The 20888-nt window shown below is 38.8% G+C and overlaps 1 protein-coding gene across 1 annotated transcript; it reads right to left on the bottom strand.

Moving 5' to 3' along the window:
- Nucleotides 1–251: 251 nt before the first annotated feature.
- LOC145005478 (heavy metal-associated isoprenylated plant protein 16-like) lies at nucleotides 252–1056 on the bottom strand. Its single transcript, XM_078964562.1, has 3 exons — nucleotides 929–1056; nucleotides 759–837; nucleotides 252–676 (listed from the first exon to the last, which is right to left on the bottom strand). The coding sequence occupies exons 1-3, from the start codon at nucleotides 935–937 to the stop codon at nucleotides 414–416; spliced, it is 351 nt and encodes a 116-aa protein (XP_078820688.1). The 5' UTR covers nucleotides 938–1056; the 3' UTR covers nucleotides 252–413.
- Nucleotides 1057–20888: the final 19832 nt, after the last annotated feature.

Here is a 20888-nt window from a genome sequence, read left to right as displayed (position 1 = left end):
AAAAACTCTTTAATTTTAGTAATTTAATATTTTTTTCATTTTCTTATAAATTCAAATTGTTTTAAATACACTCATGTAATACATAAAGCTCACACCATTTCATAATAAAGTGAACGAGACTAGTTGTAATAAATATATCATTTGTGATAATGAATTAGCGTTCAATGACGACATATAAAAATAATCGACAAGACTTAATTTTTTATTTGAAATAAGATGCTTAATAAACTAATATATATATATATATAACGTAGCCGCAAAACTGGTTTTCTCATATATTACAAACACTATATATTATTTACATCAACGGTATCTTATTTTATGCAATGTAAATTCCCAAAGAGAAATTTTAACTTAATTATGCAGCAATATAAAACTAAGTGCTTCCACTCTCTTCCATTTTTAATAATATCTCAAATCTCATATGCATATGCATAGTAGGGCATCCCATAGCTGCCGTAGTAGTATTGGTACGGATTAAAATTTAGTGACGCCACCGTGGGATTTGTTTCCTTTGCGTCATCTGCTTTCTTCTCCTCCACCGGACCAACACTCACTAGCTCTGTGTATCCGACACCTTTCCTTAGCAAGGTCGTCAGTTCAACTGAGTCAATTCCTTCTCCTGTCACTGCTATCTGGTCATTATCTGAACCCACGAAAGAAGCTGATTCTACACCTGTTCATTAATTTTCAGATCATGATTTAGTCAAGCAATTGTTTTTGGTGTTCATTGTGACCTTCACTAAAATATATCTTACCGGAGAGACTAACGGCGATTTGAAGAGCCTTACTAGCTTTCTTTTTGGTGTTCATTGTGACCTTCACCACAATCTTTTGCTGCAAAACCAATCATTTACACAGACTGAGATCGACTATACGAAAAATATTCAAAAAAAGAATTGAATTGAACTAGCAATCAGGTATGTACCTTTGCCATTTCTGTGAATTAGATGATGATTTGTCTGAAGAGTGTATCTGCTTTGGATCTAGTAAATCAGAAAGTAAGAGGATTTAGAGAAGATGTGTGAAGAGTGAAAGTTCTGAGAGGGTATTTATAGAGCGTCCATGAGTTCACCGTAAATCAGAGGATGAAGACGACGAGGTCAACGCCGTGGGAAGGAAGCTTCCCACTATTTACAAATGATACGATGACTTTTCTTGTTTACATGCGTTTCATTCGCATAAAAGTTTCAAATTGCCCCTTTTGCTTCTTTACATCATTATTATTCAAATAAAATAAGCCGGACTTACAAATGAATAAAGGTAACAAAAGGTGATACATAGAGCTTTTTTTTTTTTTATATATGTAACTTATTGCTAGATTATTGTTAGAGTAAATTACACGAATGGTCCCTATGGTTTAGGGTAATTTGAACGTTTGGTCCCTAATTTATTTTTTTAACTCGGAAGGTCCCTATTGTTTGTTTTTGTTACGCGGTTGGTCCCTATCTTACCTAAAAAGACTATTATGCCTTTGATTTTTTTAATTTATCTAAATAAACACACCCCTAATCCCACCCTCTCACCTTACCTCACCTACCCCCATATTTTTTCCTCTTTAAATAATAGTCTTTTAAGATAAGATAGGGACCAAACGCGTAACAAAAATAAAGTTGTTGATTCGGGTTTAGAAAGACTTGTAATTAGCTAATCAAATTGGTGATTCAATTAACCTCTTGTTGATGGTGTATCACACAAGCTCACACATTAACTAACCTATCTTCAAGTTAATTCTAGTTTCACATTCGTTATTCCTAGACATACAACTATGTGGTCACGTAAATCATATGAAATTAGCAACTAAGAGATGTTCATACAACTTAATTACTGATTTATTAACAGAAGAATAGTTATTGTTAACACATAAGGTTCTTTAACAAGCTTAATAAAACATAATCACCAATTAAAATTAATCCTAATCAAATAATCAATCCATGTTCACAAATTCATCTACCTAAACAGAAGTTATGAGTTTTTAGCTCTTAATTACAGCAGAAACAAGCTCAAAAACGAAATCAATTGGTAAAAACATAGTTCAAACAAGAGATTAGGTAAGAGTAAACTTGATTTTGACTTGATTCTCCTTAAAATTGAATGTAGGGTTGATTCCCTTGCTTCCCACGCTCCAGCAACACCTTTAGTCGACAATTGGCCTCCAAGGGTTCATCTATCTGCTAGGGTATCGATCTGAAAGTCCCTTTATATAGATTTTCACAAAACAGGGGCTACTCGGCGAGTCCAGTGACCTACTCGGCGAGTCCATCACTTAAAACCCGTGTACGGCAAGTCAGCGCGTCCATAACTGCAAAATTTCTGACCAACTCGGCGAGTAATCGACCCTACTCGCCGAGTACGTTTCGAATCAGCATTTTCTCAAAACACGAAAGTCGTCCGAAATTGTGTCTACTTTTCAGACATTTTGAATCTCGTCAATCGGAGTTACGGTTCACGAGATATGGCCAAAACACTGACGAGGGGTCAAGTTGTCCAACAACATCCTTCTTTCTTCAAAATCCAAGATCCAAGCTTGCAATAGCTAGTTCCGCTTCATTTTCCTTTCGAGCATGTCTTTGTTGCTGAAAATGAAATATTTAGTCTAATTAAGCACCTTTTGTTCATTAAATGAGACAAAATCAACGTAAAGTATTAAGATCATGCATGAATTTTACAACTAAATATGCCCATATCAGCAGCCATAGGTCTAGGAAGGTGAAGCAGTTGCAGTCGATTGGGAGTATCGGTGGCTGGGAAATCGCACGCGAGAGGCATCGGTAGAAGGCTGTCGCCAACATCTTCTTTCTTCTTCTGATCTGATTGGTCAACAACACACGAAGGAGAAAGAAGGATTCGGTCCTCTCGCTTTGTCTGGTCGAGAAAAGGGGCCCGATTGAAAGCAACAACGGATTAAGGGGGATGTTTATGGGTGGTTCAGTCGACGAAACGAATAGGAAGAGGGGGGTTGTAGTCTTCATGGTGGTCGGAATCATAACTCAACTGTAACATCCCCAAATATGGTCCCAAAAATTTAATTTTTAAAATAGATAAAATAGTATTTCCAAATATCATCCATACATCTCAAACTAACCAATGTAGCAAATGTAATGAAAATCAGAGTAAAATATCATATGCGAAAACCCAATGGTGTGCGCGATGCAGTCAACCTGAGCTCTTCCCTTTGCAACCGGAAATACCTGAAACATATACTGAAAATAGTAAGCACAAAGTTTAGTGAGTTCCCTTAACTACCCCATGTCATACATAATAAATCACATATTGGGCCCCTGCTTGACATCGGGCCTCGCACGGCATCGAACTCTACTCGGTTGACAGATCTGTTATTCTAAGGTCTGGCCTGTCACTAAGCATCGCCTATTATACACATACAATCAATATCACATAATCATGCTAATACACATAATAATCATAAACACTAGCATATGTTCTAGTCCTCAGGACTCGCCTGGCATCGAGCCTCGCCCAGTATACATAGCTACACATAACACATGCAAGGGTTATGTAGACTCCTAACATCCTAACATAATCAATAAGGGCCAATATTGGTGCCTTAGACCCGCCAAAAGCCCAGTGAGGAAACTCACTTCAAATGTTGAATCTCATAGAAAGAAATCCATAGCTGCTGCCCTGATGACTCCTCAAGCTATCAGTACAAAATAACACCCAATCAATACTTGGGTTTCAAATAATATCCAATAATCCATACTTGGGGTAAAAATGACCATTTTACCCCTAGCCTAATTTGATCCATGACTGAGGCTCAATTCCATAATATAAAAGGCCTAACACTAAATAATCTTCCCAAGGTCCACCTATGGCCCAATTTTCAAAATTGGGCCCAAACCTCTATAATAGGCCTTACTTTAAAGCCCAATAATATCATTAGTCTAAAATCTTGATTTCAGATGGCCCACTAAGGCCAAGAGAAACTAGATCCAATAAATGACCCAAATCAAGGCCCAATATGCGAAGTCCACTCTAACTGAGTACGCAGGATGTACATGTTTGCTGGCTTGTACGCTGCGCGTATAGAATTGTACGTCAAACATACTCCTCTATTAAGACACTTTTACCATTAAGCACTTAATGCTTAGCCCAAAGGTCCAAACCATATATATATATATATATATATATATATATATATATATATATATATATATATATATATATGTCCTAATCAATTTCTAGATCCATAAAGTCACTGATTTGGTGACTTTGCATGCCCCAACTAAAGCCAAACTCAAAATATAACATTCTACTTCCATGAAAAAGGCCCTAACTCATGCATGGATGGATCTCAACCTCAAAGAAGGCAACTTTATGACTCAAGGACCCAAATAACACCAAGAGTGGCAACTCTAAGCTTCAAAAACGATGTAGACTCATAAGATCTCATCAATGGGACCAAAATGGTCCATAAATCCAAACCAAAAGAGATCCAAGCTATGAAGCATCAAGTTCAAGAATTTATACCTCAAATGAGTGCCAAAGCATTATATGGTTTTGGATCTATAAGCATTCACTCCTTCAGTGAAGCTTCAAGGATGGATACCTTCGTTCAAAGCACCAAAAACACCTCAAAATGGCCTTCTAATATCAAAAACACACAAGATGGAATTACGGTTCGAATACATGGGTAAAGAGGACAAGGATATTGGTAGAATGAGGGTTTCAAGACCATAAGGATGCTTACATAGTGGCCAACTCCTAATGTAACAACCCAATTTTCACGCCCAAAAATTTCATTAGAAATAAGTGGTTTGTAAAATATTTATAGCAAAACATCATCCGATCATATCATTTCATAAAACATATTACATGTCTGAAAACCCAAAACAAGAAAATAATAATAATGTCAGAGTACAATCCCGAAACATCTCATAATGCGGAAATCCAAAGTGTGTATACGATGTGCCACTACCACGCCGGCTTCTTCCCCTTCGCTAAAGAGGTACCTGAAACCAAAACTGAAAACTGTAAGCATGAAGCTTAGTGAGTCCCCCCATCGTACCACATATCATACAATCATATCACATACATACTGTCAGGCATTTATGGGGTGCCCGACCTACCTGGTACGGCCACTCTGGGGTGCCGACCTACCCGTACGGCCATTCTGGGGTGCCGCCCTACCCATGTCAAGCCATTATGGGGTGCTAACTACCCATCGGTCCTAACAACCGAACCTAGAGTAATATTTCACCCCATACTACTACTATCACATATAACATAACATAAGCATATTATTAGACATATATGGGGTGCCTGAACTACCCTTCGGTCCTAACAACCGAACTCGGGGACTAGAACCCTCCTACTACCTCTATCGCATATAACATAGCAAGCCAGCATGCAAACATATCATCACATACTATCAGACGTACCTGGGGTGTCTGACTACCCTTCGGTCCTAACAACCGAACTCTACTACTATCACATACAACATATCATGCTAGCATATAACATATGAGGTAGTAAGAAACCTAGATGATATCATAAATACAATCATCTATCATACGTCTCCTACTGGTGGGCCGACATTTTGGCCTTAGACACCGCTACGGGAAGGTAACTCACCTCAAAAAGTAGCTGCTGAAAGCCTGCTTGCTAAGCGCCTGACTGTTGAATCGGTAATCCTCCGACTATAAATCATAAATATAGATTAGCCACTCATTCACACCCTTAGGTCAGATGACTGACCCACCCCTGGTCCAAGGTCAACTCCTTGGTCAAAGTCAACTTCCAGTTGACTGGACTCGCCGAGTCATGACACCGACTCACCGAGTCCTTCTCCCACTAACCCGGTCCTACTCTACAAGCCCCTCTTCCCACTCACAGAGTCACCCTTAACTCACTACTTGGGATGATAGAACCGGCTCGCGACCCGACTCGCCGAGTCCAAGAACAACTCACCGAGTCCATATGAGCAGACCTCCCACTCGCTTCCAAATCCTCACCAGTACATCCCATATGAGGATTTGGGTTTCTGGGACTATAGCAACACGTTAGATTGCTAATTCCGCGTGTAAATACGAAGGGTTGGACCTTTAACATCTAAACCCCTCTTACTCAGTAACTGTTCATCTGACTCCCCAAGTTTGAAGAACAACTCGTCGAGTACCAGGCAATCTTCATAGGACTCGCCGAGTTGTTCATCCAACTCGCCAAGTCTAAGGCTGTCTTCAAAGACTCTCCGAGTCTAAGGCCGTCTTCAAAGAACTCTCCGAGTTCCACTTTGGGACTCGCCGAGTCCCTTGACCCATTTCCATTATAGACCAAATCTGAGACATGCAATGCTTCAAAACCATAGATCTATGTTCCTAGGGCATGCTTATCACGTAAAGTTGCAAACTTTACATGCATCCATGACCCTACAAGCTTCAAAAGGCAAATCCAAGATCTTTATGAGGTCATACACTCAATGGGGACCTCAATCACTTCATCCACAAGAACTTTATGCTTCTAATACGTCCACAAGGTCTAGATCTAAAGTCCTTTCGGATCATTAAGCACAAACACATGGAGTTTGGTGTTTTAGGGCTTGAAAACCACCAATTTGGGACAAAAATGGTATATAATGAACTAGTGATCAAGGTATGAACTTTTCTACCTGAATGGAAGCTTCTTACAGTGTAGATTTTGGATCTACTCCCTTCCTTGCACTCTTCAACCTCCTCCTTCTTCTTCTAAGCTCCAAACTTCCTTCACCAAGTAAAAATTACTCACAAGAACATTATGGGGGCTAGGGTCTCTCACTACAGCTCTCTGGAAGTGTTAGGGATAAGGGAGGTTGAGTTAGTGTGCTTAAATAGGGTGCCAACACTCGGGTTAGGGTTTTTGCCCAACAGGTCCTACTCGTCGAGTCGGGGAACCGACTCACCGAGTCCAAGGCTTAGACTTCGCGTCTCATCCCGCTCCTACTTGGTGAGTTGGTCCTTCAACTCACCGAGTCTAAGGCAAAAATGCATGAATTTAAAATTATTAATTACAAAAATACGTACCGGGAACCAGGTGCTACACCTAAAATCAGGGTTTCATTAAACTTTCTGTACACCTCGCATACGAAGTTGTACGCCTCGCATATGCATATGGGACCCCGACCACACCCTCGCATGAGTACGCTAAGCGTACCACTTTGTACACCTTATGCAATAGCTTCATCACTTGTACACTAAGCGTACCTTGCTGTACGTCCTGCGTACAAATCAAGGGTCAAAATGCAACAAATTAATAATGCAAGGTCAAGAGAAGAACTTACTGAGATTCAAGCGTTACATCCACCTCTTGGGGCTTTTTTCAATTGTTTTTTTTTGTCCGCCGGTATCAAACACGAAGGGACTAGAAGCATCGATAAATATATGGTGGAGTGGTTGTGCTACATGATCCATGGGAGAAGAAGTGGGATTGTGATGGAATTTGAACGAAGGCAACAACCTCCCCACTTTGGTTTCATTTTTCTAGTGATACCAAGAAGAGAGAGAGAGAGAGAGAGAGAGAGAGAGAGAGAGAGATAGAGAGAGAGAGAGAAACGTTAGAAGGAGGAGGGTAGTAAGGGACAAGGAAGGTGAAGAAGCTTCCAATTGAAGCATTTCAGCCTCATTGAAAGTCTTTGTTAACATTTTAATAATATTTTTGGTAATAATCAAGTGCAATATATTTTTATGATGTAATCTTTGATTCTCGATTATCGTGACTTCGTACCGATTCATAATTTTTTTTGAAAAGCGCCTGCATAATGTCCCGGTCATGGTGATTCCAAAAATGCAGACGGATTTCAATTCCAGTATACCAAACTCTGTGGATTAGCGTTTAAAGTTTTGTGATTAATTGTGCCTAAATCCGATAGATTTTACGAATCCGATTTTGATCAAGATTAAAAATCAGATAAAAATGAAATAAATTAATATATCATATTTTGAGTTCAATAACGTGCTAAAAATAATTTATGAGGCTCGTTGCTAATTCAAACAAAGCATTGTACGGTCTGTTTCAGGAAACTCGGATAAATATTGATTTTTATAACTTTAAAGAGGCATAACTTCCTCATACAATCTCTGTTTTGGACATTCTTTATATTCACAGAATCAGGAGAACGTAATCGATTCAAATTTCTTATACATGACTCGTATATATATATATATATATATATATATATATATATATATATATATATATATATATACCTAATGAAAAAAATTATTTTAAACATCATAAATAAATTTAATTTTTAGTGATTTTTTATTCGATCTTCAATGATAGATGTTTTGAATGGTTTTGAGATGTTCCAAAAGTAATTATGAATATATTATATTTAGTATAATTTATAAACTTAAAATTACACACAATTGGTATTTAATACACAACGTATCTAACCAATATTTACCAATTGTTACAGCGGAGCCCCCGAGGGCTAGAGCGGATGCTTTCCTGCTTATGGAAGAAAAGGCTAGGTCGGCACCATATGTCGTGACTGGTATGTTTATATTTATTATGTGGTTGATTATGTTTTATTTTATGCTCATGTGTATGCTCCTAATAGGTTCGTTCTTAATGAACTATTTTCCTACTCTTGTGTTATTTGACTCAGGCACAAGTCGGTCCTTTGTATGTTGATCTTTCAGTAGGGAGTTTAATATGCATGTTGGGGAGTTATAGTGTTTGTTGTTAGTTTCCATCGCTAACGAACACGGGGTTTCTGCATCCACAATGTATCAGGGTTGTATATTGGAGATCTTCGGGGTGCCTTATCTGATTGATATGATCCTTATCCCCATGGGGGACTTTGCATGATAGTGGGTATGGACTGGCTGAGCAGGTTTGGTGCCATGATTGATTATGAGGGCCAACGAGTGGTAGTTTGAACACCAAATGGGGGAGAACTGGTTATATATGGAGAGGTCATCAGGGTTGGTTTATGGTTTTGTTTGGCAGCTCGGGCTCGTCAGTATATTCAACACGGGTATGCAGGTTATTTGGCTTATGTGGTTGATTCTCGGGTTAGGAATCAGATTTCAATTTCAGAGGTGCTAGTTGTAAAGAACTTCATTGATGTGTTCCTGGGGGAGTTACCCGGTTTGCCTCCTGAGAGGCAGGTTGAGTTCAAGATTAATCTTGTGCCAGGTCCGCCCCCAATTGCAAAGACGACATACTGGTTGAGTTCGGGAGTTGGTACGCAAGTAGTTCATCAGCATGAGCAGATCTTTGTGGGGAGCATCGATACTATTCACCAAGAAGAAGGATGGTTCACACTGGATGTGCATTGAATACCAAGAGTTGAAAAAGTTAACGGTGAAGAATCGTTACCCCCTTCTGCAGATTGATCACCTCTTTGATTAGTTACAAGGTGCATCTTGGTTCTCTAAGATTGATCTGAGGTCTGGGTATGATCATGTGAGAGTAAGAGAGGAGGACGTGGAGAAGACCAAGTTCTGGACTCGTTATGGGCATTACGAGTTTGTGGTGACTCCCTTCCGACTCACCAATGTGCATGCTATATTTATAGATCTCATGAATCGGGTATGCAGGCCGATGCTCGACCAATCTGTTATCGTGTTTATTGATGATAACTTGGTATATTCCAAGACCAGAGAGTAGCATAAGGAGCACCCTCGAGAGATTATGGGGGTTTTGAGACAGGAACGACTTTATGATAAGTTCTTGAAGTGTGAGTTTTGGTTATGAGAGATCCAATTCCTGGGACATCTCATTAACCAGGATGGGATTTTGGTCGATCGGGCCAAGATCAAGGTTGTGATGAAGTGGGAGGTTCTAAAATATCCCTCAAAGATCAGGAGTTTCATGAATTTGGCAGGGTACTATTGGAGATTTATTTGGGACTTCTCCAAGATTGTGGTACCCCTCACTCGTCTGACGAGGAAGGGGGTGGATTTCTGATGGGGACCTAAGTAGCAGTTGGTGTTTGAAACTTTTCGGCAGAGGTTATGCGAGGCCTCGGTATTGACCCTCTCGGAGGGATTTGAGGATTTTGTGGTATTTTATGATACATCTGTCACTGGTTTGGGGTGGTCCTCATGTAAAGAGGACGAGTGATTGCTTATGCTTTGCGGAAGCTGAAGCCTCATGACACGCAATATCCCACGCATGAACTAGAGTTGAGGGCAATGGTTTTTTCCCTCAAGATTTAGAGACATTATCTTTATGGGGTCCATTGTACTGTCTACAAGGATCATAAGAGGTTCAGGCATATTATGGATCGACCGAACCTAAACATGAGGCAACATAGGTTCCTGTACATAGTCAAGGATTGTGACTATGAGATCCTTTACCATCTGGGTAAAGCGAATGTGGAAGCAGATGCTTTGAGCCGCAAGTCGGCTGGGTCTTCGGTTAAGGAGATGTGTATGAGAATATCCGTTGATTCTCTCCTTCTGGGATTGATCAGAGAGGCTCAGAAGGAGAACTGGAGACAGGAATGGATCAGGGGTGAGATAGACAAATTTTTCACGGATAGTTAAGGGTTATTGACCCGATGTGGTCGAGTTTAGGTTCCAGTTTCTGGTGTGATCAGGCAGACTGTATTGGAAGAAGCTCATAAGTCTCGCTTTTCTATACACCCAGGGCCCACCAAGATGTATCGGGATTTGAGATTGAGTTACTTGTAGTTGTGCATGAAGATAGAGATAGCTTGGTATGTCTAGAGGTGCTTGACCTGCGGGATGGTCAATGTAACATTCATAAAATTCTTGAAAAATTTTAAACTTTTAAAATAAACCCTAAACCATCATTGTTTTAAAAAAAATCAAAATAGTTTCAGAAATCCCGAAATCATAAATATATATATATATATATATATATATATATATATATATATATATATATATATATATATATATATATATATATATATATATATATATATATATATATATATATATATATATATATATATATATATATGAAGAGGTACACAATCATGCCTTCGCCTTCCTATGATCTTCCGAAGTACCTAAAACATAATTCAAAACTGTAAGCTCAGAGCTTAGTGAGTTCCCCTGCTATGTGTGAAACTAACTAGTTTTAATCCTACTAACTTAATCACAAAGACGAACACACGAAAAGCAGTTTACCTATCGATTAGCAGTTTAGTTCAAGTAAGTAGGGTATCGAACACAGGGAGCGGTAAACAATTAAAATAAATGCTAATATTATCTAAACTTAAATAGTAAAAAGGGGTTTTCTCTAGTTTTACAAGACTAGAAACTTACTAACTATTACTTAAATTAAAAACTAGAAAAGCAAAGATTCAACTAAATTCAATGACGAAGGGGACTTATGTTTAGTTCAACTCAATTGATCCTATGGTTGATATTATGGTAATATTGCAATGGATTAATTCTTCTATTGGCTACCGATTCAATTGATTAGATTCACGTTCATTGCACTAATCCTTAGAGAACAAACTAACTCAAACAGTGGCCAATTGTCTAATTTAATTCAATTCACTAGGTTATTTATTCGGGTTAATTTGGACTTGTAATAGCTAACTAATTTGGTCCTTTAGTTAACCTCTTGTTGATGGTCATTACACAAGCTTACACATGAATTTATTTATTTTTCTATCAATTCTAGTTTCACAGTCGCTAATCCTAGTCATATAATAAAGCGGTCACATAAATTATATGAGGTAGCGATTAAGAGATCTTCATACAACTTAATTATCTACCTATTAACAGAAAAGTAGTTATCATTCACACATAAGGTTCTTTAAAAGGCTAGAATTAACAAAATCACCAATATTAAATCAATCCTACCATATATCAAACCAAAGTATCAATTTTGTCTCCCCAAACAGTAGTTTAAAGGTTTTTGCTCATGATTGCAACAGAAACAAGCTCAAAAACGAAATCAATTGGTAAAAACATAGTTCAAACAAGAGATTAGGTAAGAGTAAACTTGATTTTGACTTGTTCTCCTTAAAATTGAATGTAGGTATGATTCCTTAGCTTCCCACGCTCCAGCAGGACCATTAATCGACAATTGGCTTCCAAGGGTTCACCTATATGCTTGGGTATCGATCTGAAAGTCCCTTTATATAGATTTTCACCAAACAGAGGCTACTCAGTGAGTCCTGTGACCTACTCGGTGAGTCCGTCACTTAAAGCCCGTGTACGGCAAGTCAGCGCGTCCAGAATCGCGAAACTTCTGACCAACTCATCGAGGTGATGGCCTACTCGCCGAGTCCATTTGGAATCAGCATTTTCTCAAAACACGAAAGTCGTCTGAAATTGTGTCTAGTTTCAGAACATTTTGAATCTCATCCATCGGAGTTACGGTTCATGAGATATAGCCAAAACACTGACGAGGGGTCAAGCTGTCCAGCAACATCCTTCTTTCTTCAAAATCCAAGATCCAAGCCTCCAATTGCTAGTTCCGCTTGCTTTTCCATCTGAGCATGTAATTGTTGCTGAAAAATGAAATTATAAACTAATTAAGCACCTTTGTTTCATTATTTGAGATAAAATTAACATAAAGTATTAAGATCAAGCATGATTTTTTATGACTAAATATGCCTATATCATCCCCCAAAATACCGATACATAATAAATAGCATAAAATATAATAACAGCATGTAATGGGTACACAGCTTAACATACTGGATTACCCCTAAGCCCACATCATAAGTCTGGCTTGCCCCACGGGCCCACAACTTATGTCTAGCTTGCTCCCCGACCCGATCTAGTGAACAAACTGAATACCACTAATCCCTAAGTACGTGTCTGGCATGCCCTATCCGACCCTGATCTCGTATTTGGAATGCTCATGAGTCCTCAATATGAGTCTTACATGCCCTACCTGGCCCTCAGCTCATATCAGTCATACTCTAGGGTTTTTTAGCTAAAACACAAAGCAGTACTACCTCAACCCACCCACTTAATATGTTGACGTACAACAGATAATATCATATATAAAAAAACAGACATTATCATAGGTAGTCCTACAGATCTACCAAACTAGCATATCAAGACTAGCATGCATATCTATATCATACTTAGCATATCAACAATGTTAGATTATCAAACCAATGGGTCGGCCTTGCTTCCTTCAAACCGAATGTATAGTGAGGAAAACTCACCTCACAAGTAGTTGAATTGATAAGATCTAACTCCAAATCTCGGCTCCCGACTCAAATTCCTACAACCACCATGTGACCAGTTCCATTAAGACCCTGAAATACCCAAAGTGCCCTCACAGGTCAGCTTAGTCAACCATGATCAAAGTCAAAGTCAAAGGTCAAGGTCAACAGTCCATTTTGACCTAACTCGTCGAGTGCACCCACAAACTCATCAAGTTTCTTCAGTACTCAGAAAGTCGGGGAAAACCCTAGCCAACTTGTCAAGTTGGCTGGAAAACTCACCAAGTTTTCCCCACCTTAACACATTCAGATGATTCTTCGATTCCAAGGACTCTAAGGCTTAGATCTGAACTCTAAATGTCTCTAAAAGGATAAAGTTTCAAACTTTATTCTTTGGGACTACTATAAATGCTCAAAAACCCTTCCACGAGGCTTGAAAACTCAAAGGCTTAACCATTAAGTGCAAAATCCTTGAGATCTAGAACCCAACTTTTCCAGAAGAGATTCTAGCCTCAAAAACGTCCCAAAGGTTGGTGCTTCATAGACATACATGTCCAATGCATGTCTTGAACCCAAAATGGGTCAAAAAGGGAAATATAACCTAAACTCCATGCATGGCATCAAAACTTGTCTAAAGACTAGATCCAACCCACTATAAGGTCACCTTGACGTGGAGATTCATAAAGTTGGAAACCTTATGAAGTCCATCCATTGCAAAATCCAAGAATAAGGATAAAAAGGGACAAAACTCACGATCTACCTATATAGATTGATAAAAATCAGATCTTGATAACTTACAATGGCCCAAAAGAGTAAAAAAACTAAAGATGTGAGCGTAGCTTGCTAGATCCTTGCTTCCTTCTTCCAACTTCTTCTCCTTTTGCCTCAAAAGTACCACACTAAAACAGAAAATGAGAGGCAAGGTTGATTAGGTTTCACCAAGGCCGCAAAAGGGTTTGGAGGCTAATAAAGGATCAAATCTATGTACTTAAGGAGATTAAATAGGGAGCAAAACCCTAAAATTTAGGGCTTCTCACCGGGCCACCAACTCATAGAGTTTTCCTCACCAACTTGTCGAGTTGTTCCAAAAAGATATGCAACCCACAAGCCTTTTAACATGTCTAGTTGAGCCCATCAACTCGCCGAGTTCCAATGGAAACTTTCCTTTTAAAGAATAATCTCATAACTAGAAATCGGGATGTTACAGTAAAGGTCAAGCATCAGAGGATGCATGCCAAGCGGCAGCCTCTAGCTATGTGGAAATGGGAGCAGATCCCCATGGATTTTATCACCAAGTTACCGAAGACGACAATGGGTTTTGATGATATATGAGCCTTCGTGGATTTATTTACCAAGAGTGCCCATTTTTTTGCTATCTGTGAGACTTCTTCGACCGAACATTTGGTCGATGTTTATGTCCTAGAGATCATTGCTCACTATAGGGTCCCAGTATCCATTGCTTTTGATTGAGATGTTCGGTTCACTCCCCTATTCTGGCAGAAGTTCCATGAGGAACTGGGCACAAGATTACATTTCAATACAACATATCATCCGCAGACTGATGGCCATTGTGTATGCACTATACAGACCCCCGAGGATATGTTGTGGTCCTATATTATTGATTTTGGTAGGAGTTGGGATTCCAACCTACCTATTGTGCAGTTCTCCTATAACAACAGTTATCACTCCAGCATTAGTACCCTGCTATTTTAGCTCTTGTATGGTTGGAGGTGTCGTACCCTGGTTTGTTAGGAGAGGTTGGTCATAGGGTCATGTGAAGGACCAAAGTATTTCTTTAGACCATGGAGCTTATCTAGCAGATCAGGAAAAGACTACAGACAACTCAGAATTGGCAAAAAAGCTATGTCGACTGACACCGATCAGAGTTGGAGTTTCAGGTAGGCGATATGGTGCTTCTAAAGGTCTCACCCTGGAAGGGTGTGATACGCTTGAGGAAGAGGGGGAAATTTGGTCCCTGATTCATTGGACCTTTTCAGGTGATTGTTAGGGTTGGAAAGGTGGCGTATGGGTTGGATTTACCGATCGAGCTTAGTCAGATTCACAACACTTTACATGTCTCTCATTTGCGGACATATGTGTTAGACAGTGAGGTGGTGGTTCCCTTGGATAAAATTTAGGTCAATGAACGCCTGAACTATGTTGAGAGGCGAGTAGATATTCTATAAAGGAAGATGAAGGTCCTACACAACAAGGAGATACCTTTTGGTATAGGTACATCAGCAGCATTGAAGAGGCTCCGAGTGGACCTAGGAGCCTGAGGCTGAGATGCAAGAGCATTATCTTGAGCTATTCACCACAGCAGACTTTGAGGAAAAAGTCTAGATCAAGTGGGGTAGAATTGTAACATCCTGATGTTAAGGTACTTCTAATCTTGGGCTTTATAATTTTATTATAATGCATTTTCGTCCATAAGTTGAGATAGGTTGAGAATGGGCCCAAAGTGGCTTTAGGTGGAATTTGGGTCGGATGAGTATGACATGTGTATGTGTGTGTACGCTAAGCCTACTAAGGTGCACCTTGGTATGTTGGGTGTACACTTCGTATGTTGGGCGTACGAGGGTGGCATGCAAACCCTAATTTTGGGGACTTGGCTCATATTTAAGCATCTTTATGGACATAAACCCTATTCTTATCCAGCCTCTTTAAGAGATTCCGTCCCTTAAGCAACCCTAGAGAAAAAAGAATCCAATTTTTGAGCCTTGAAGAGAGTTTGAGGTGGCTTTAAAGAAAGAAGAAGGTGGTGTGAAGACTTTAGGGTGGATTTCATTGTAGATTTTGGATTTCTAGCTTCTTTTCAACCTTAAAAAGGTATAAAGCTTGCATCTTTTCCACTCCATCTTAAAGATCTAGATTTTGTTCTTTAAAGTCTCTTTTTTGGTCCCAAAATGATGATTCTTGAACAAAGCATGTTCTTGGCCCATAAGTCGTCCTTTCAGGCCTTTAGAAGGGTCTTGAGCCATAAAAATGGGTTCCAAATAGTTAGTTTTGCCCCATGCATCATGTAGAATGTCTTAATGGATTAAGACCGTAAGTTAAGCACTTATTAGACATGCTAAGTCATAAAGTCAGAGACTTTATGACTCCTAAGAGTATTTTAGCCATGGATTTGTAATATGGACGTAAGAGCTTTAGCCATTTAGCTCTTAATGGAAGTTTTCAGTTTCTGGGAGTACCCCCCGTGTACGAGGTCAACCACCCCAATGATGGTCAACATGCGAGGACACGAGTACGCCCAACGTACTTTTGGTGTACGCCCCACGTAATCACTCTGAGTCAATTTGGCTAAGTTGACTTGATTGGTTTGACTCAGCTAGGTTGACTCAATCGACTTAGTTGGTTTGACCTGTTTGACCTGAAAGGTATTTTGGGATTTTGATTGAAATTGTTCATTTGGTTGGAATTGGAGGCGGTTGGAGATGAGATTCGGCGTTGAGACCTCATCAACTTTTGTCCAGTTTTTGAAGTGAGTTTTCCTCACCATACTTGCGTATCGAAGGCACCAAGGCCAACCCATTGGTTGATATTCACTGATATGATGAGTATGGAATACATAGGCATGATTATGCTAGTTATTGATATGCTAGTCTGGTAGATCTATAGGACTATCTGTGACTCTATTTACATGATTATTTGTATATTTTTATTATCTGGTATATGTCGACATATTGTGTTGTGTTAAGGTTGTACTACTTCGTGCCGTAGCTAATAAACCCTAGAGCATTCCATATATGAGCTGAGGGCTGGGTAGGGCATGCTAGACTCATACTAAGGGATCATGAGCATTTTAGATACAAGCTGAGGATCGGGCAGTATGCCAGAAACATACTGAGGGCTTGATGGTATTTTTTTTAATGATCGATCTGCCCACGGAGCAAGCCATACATAAGTTGTGGACCCCGAGGGCAAGCCAGACTTATGTTGTGGGCTCAAGGGTAATCCATTCTTTTATTTTTGGACCCACTTAATGTTTTTATTGTATATGTTATTTGGTTATGTGCAAGTTGTAGAACTCGTTACTCGGTATCTATTCGGCCGACTACCGACTAGTGAGTACTCAGGAGTACTCGGGGAGTACTCGGGGAGTACTCGAATTCGGAAATTTGTGTAGAAATATTTTTAGGGAAATTATATATGTCAAAAGCATAAGATAAAATAATCAGTTGATTGAAATATATATAAAAAAATTGGATACATGTGAATACACAAAAAATGAAAAAACACATAATGGTTTCACTTCGTGAATAATTACCGAAAATTTAAGATATATATGTAGTAATAATCACATGTGTGTGTGTTAAATAGTAAATCATTAAGTATATTATACATATTAATCACCGAGTTGACCATATTTCACAAAACTACTTAGTTCGTAAGAGGCCGATCGGGGAGCACTCGGGATTATGTAACTCGCCTCGACAAGGGGGGGGGGGAGTAGCGAGTACTCGGAGGAGTAACCGGAAAACTTGGAGAGTTTTACAACATTGGTTATGTGTTGGTACTTTGGGGGAGCTCACTAAGTGTTGGCTTGTAGTTGTGGGTTATGTTTCATTTACTTCAAATGACCCCGGGAAGGCAAAGGCGTGACCGTACACATCCTCTTGTTATGATATATGATCTTGGGAAAACTATGATGTTGGAAATGTTTTGAAAACTATTTTGTAAGCACTTGATCGATTTGGGTTGTATTTAAAAAGTTTAAGTTTATCATGTTTTGTATGGATATTATAGATATACCATGACTATGTGTACCTGTTCAGTTTTTTAGTCTGGAGCTGATTTTGTTTTTGATGAGGATTTTTTGGTATCGATAAGTGGTCGGGCGTATATGTTTCGAGTATCTGTGAATTGATCAATACGGACAGATTTATGTGGTTCGGGTTGTGAAGTCAAGTCTTTATGGGAACGGTTTAGAATGGTTTTGTCTGGGAGTCAGACATTGATCATGTTTTTTAGTTTCAGGCATAGCGGTTGGACGCTCGTTAGGGCTTGTGACATCAGCCAAAATTCAGTTCGACAGCAGTAAGGGTGGATAGTATTACAACTGGGATGACTTCTCCAATCATATTTGGGATTCAGGGAGTTTGTTCAGGATCGTTTGGTTTGGAAGAGGAGATATTAAGGAATGATTTTGAGGACAAAATCTAATTCTAGTGGGGGAGAATTGTAACATCTAGATTTCCATGTATTTTAATTTTCATCCTTCGCTTAATTAAAGTTTGCAAATTTGGCCGTTTGTGGCAAAAGTTTTACAATTCATCCATGGTACGCGGGATGCCTGCTAGTACGCAGGGTGTGCATCTAGTAAGCGGGGTGTACATCTGGTACGCGGGGCGAACTAGCTCAACTCCTAAACCCTAAATTTAGGGTTTTTCCCTATTTAATCCACCTTATGCCTCCCCTGGACATTTCTTCTCAACCTCCACTCCTTTCAAAATGTATTCTCGAGCCTAAGCCTTGTGTCTAGAGATTTTAAACCTTGTTAGTGATCTTGGTGCTCTCTTGTAGAAGAAGAAGAATATTGAAGAATGTGGTTTTGCTTGCAAGCTTGTAGATCCAGAAACTACCTCACTTTGTGCATCTTTTAAAGGTATGAAGTTTATACCTTGATATGTTTCTTTCTAGATCTCTTAAATGGGTTTTTATGAGCGTTTTGTCCCAGAGCTTGGTCCTTTATGATTATAGGTTACTCCATAGTATTTTGGGTGTCCTTTTAGATGTATTATAGTACTTAGATTCATAAAAACGGTTGTTTGATGGTCTCTTTCCAGCCATGCAAGATTTTGGTGGTGTTGAGTACGAATTAAGTTATGGTTTTAAGGTTTAAGCTCTTTTCAGCCATGCAAACGCTTAAAGTTATAGACTTTATGGATTAAGACGTTCTATGGAGTTCAGATATATGTTTAGATTTCATGTCTTAATGATTAAAAATTTTTGGAGTAATTTTTTGGATTAGACGACCTACGTCCCACATACTTCTAGCTACGCCCAAAGTAGCCACGCTTGACCCCGACCCACCTGATCCATTAAGTACGCCGAGCTTAGGGGGAGATTACGTCCATCGTACGCGTTGCGCAGTTGACTTCTACTGACTTTTGACTTTTGGTCAAGATTTAGTGTTTTGGACCATGGAAGGGGTAAAATGGTCTTTTTGCCCTCATAGGGAATAGTTATGGGATTTGGGCACCATTTAGAAAATTCGGCCATTTTAGGCTTTTGGGTGTCTTTGGGTAGGGCATGGTTATGGTTTATGACTTGACTATTAATTAGGATATTATATGATGGTATTTAGTACGGAGGTTTCCCGGATCAGCAGTTTGAGCATTTATCTTGTTGTTTCAATAGTTTGAGGTGAGTCTCCTCCCTGTGCTTGTGAGTCGAAGGCACCAATGCCAGCTCACTAAATTGTGTATGTAGGATGTTAGTTGTCTTTGTGACTTTTGCATGTTTGTATGAGCCTGTGTGTGTGTGTGTGTATATATATATATATATATATATATATATATATATATATATATGCTGAACATCTAGGTCTCGCTTGTTGTTACTATGATATGTGTTACTGTGTACTGAGACATCGGGAAGTCTCTAGGGTTGCTGATAACCCACTAGACATGTTGTTTTCCCATTGAGACTTCGGGTAGTCTCCAGGGTTGCTGATATCCCATCAGGCATGTTGTTTGCCCAATGGGACTGCTGATAGTCCCCAGGGTTGCTGATAACCCATAGGTATTTATTTGTGTTGTGTTGTGTGTGGTATTTTGGGGAACTTACTAAGGTTTTTGCTTACAATTTGTGGTTTACATGTTTTAGGTTTTCATATATCAAAGGAGGGGCATGGCTCGACTGCATCACGTCGGTCGATGGGGGACTTGTGTACATAATTACTTTTAAATGATACTTTGATAAATGTATTAAGATCTTGTAGTTGTGATTTGAATAAACACTTAAAAGTTTTTAATTGGTAATTTTGGGTTGAAATTTGTGGCGTTACGTTCTTGTTCCAATTACTTGATTAAGTACTTGAAATCATAAGCCGAATTGCCTCCTTTTGGTGGTATGTTCTTGTATTTTCAACCACCAAATCATGTTGTCTTATAGATATGATTTTTTATGTAAATAGACCATGTTTTAAACCATTTAAAATGTCTTCAAGACAGTCCCTTAAAAGTCTTTTATTGAGGCTTAATGGTGAAGGAAACTTAAGCTCTGATGGTTTTTTTTTGCTTTTAGCAATGTACTTTTGTTTTTCCCATAAAAGCAATGTACTTTGAATCATGGTTTGAGGTTGAAATTATTATTTTAACATCTTGACATGTTGGTACTGTTAAGAACTCAATTTCTGTCTTTATAGTTGATTTTGGCTATGGATTAATGGGTTAAGTTGTCAATTAACCCTTAAAGTGCAAAGTTGGGAAATTTAGGAAAATTCCCATTCGGTCCCTGTTTTGGAAAACATATATATATATATATATATATATATATATATATATATATATATATATATATATATATATAGAAAAATCATCAGGAATCGGCTTAGGAATCTGTAAACTCTCAAAGTTTTATTTTTTATTCTAGTTTGTCCCTGATTTTTTCTACGACCTAATATTTACTCTAACCAAGATGAAAATCGTCATTTTTACTGATTAGTCATAAATTACCTGCACGAATATGAAGTTTTGTAAAATTTATAGACAATTATAGAGAAATCTTATGGACTTGAGTGAGAACTTTCTGACAAGAGAAAATTCTAATATAT

This window comes from Lactuca saligna, chromosome 7 (assembly GCF_052625555.1).
Source record: "Lactuca saligna cultivar CGN05327 chromosome 7, ASM5262555v1, whole genome shotgun sequence".
Taxonomy (NCBI): domain Eukaryota; kingdom Viridiplantae; phylum Streptophyta; class Magnoliopsida; order Asterales; family Asteraceae; genus Lactuca; species Lactuca saligna.
The sequence above is the reverse complement of the archived record's forward strand: the minus strand, read 5'-3'. Positions and strand labels throughout refer to the sequence as shown.

What these genes read in the sequence shown, in the direction of transcription:
- LOC145005478 (XM_078964562.1), bottom strand. An exon ending in AATCGCCGTTAGTCTCTCCG is followed by an intron (nt 677 to 758) that starts GTAAGATATATT and finishes ATTAATGAACAG; the next exon opens with GTGTAGAATCAGCTTCTTTC.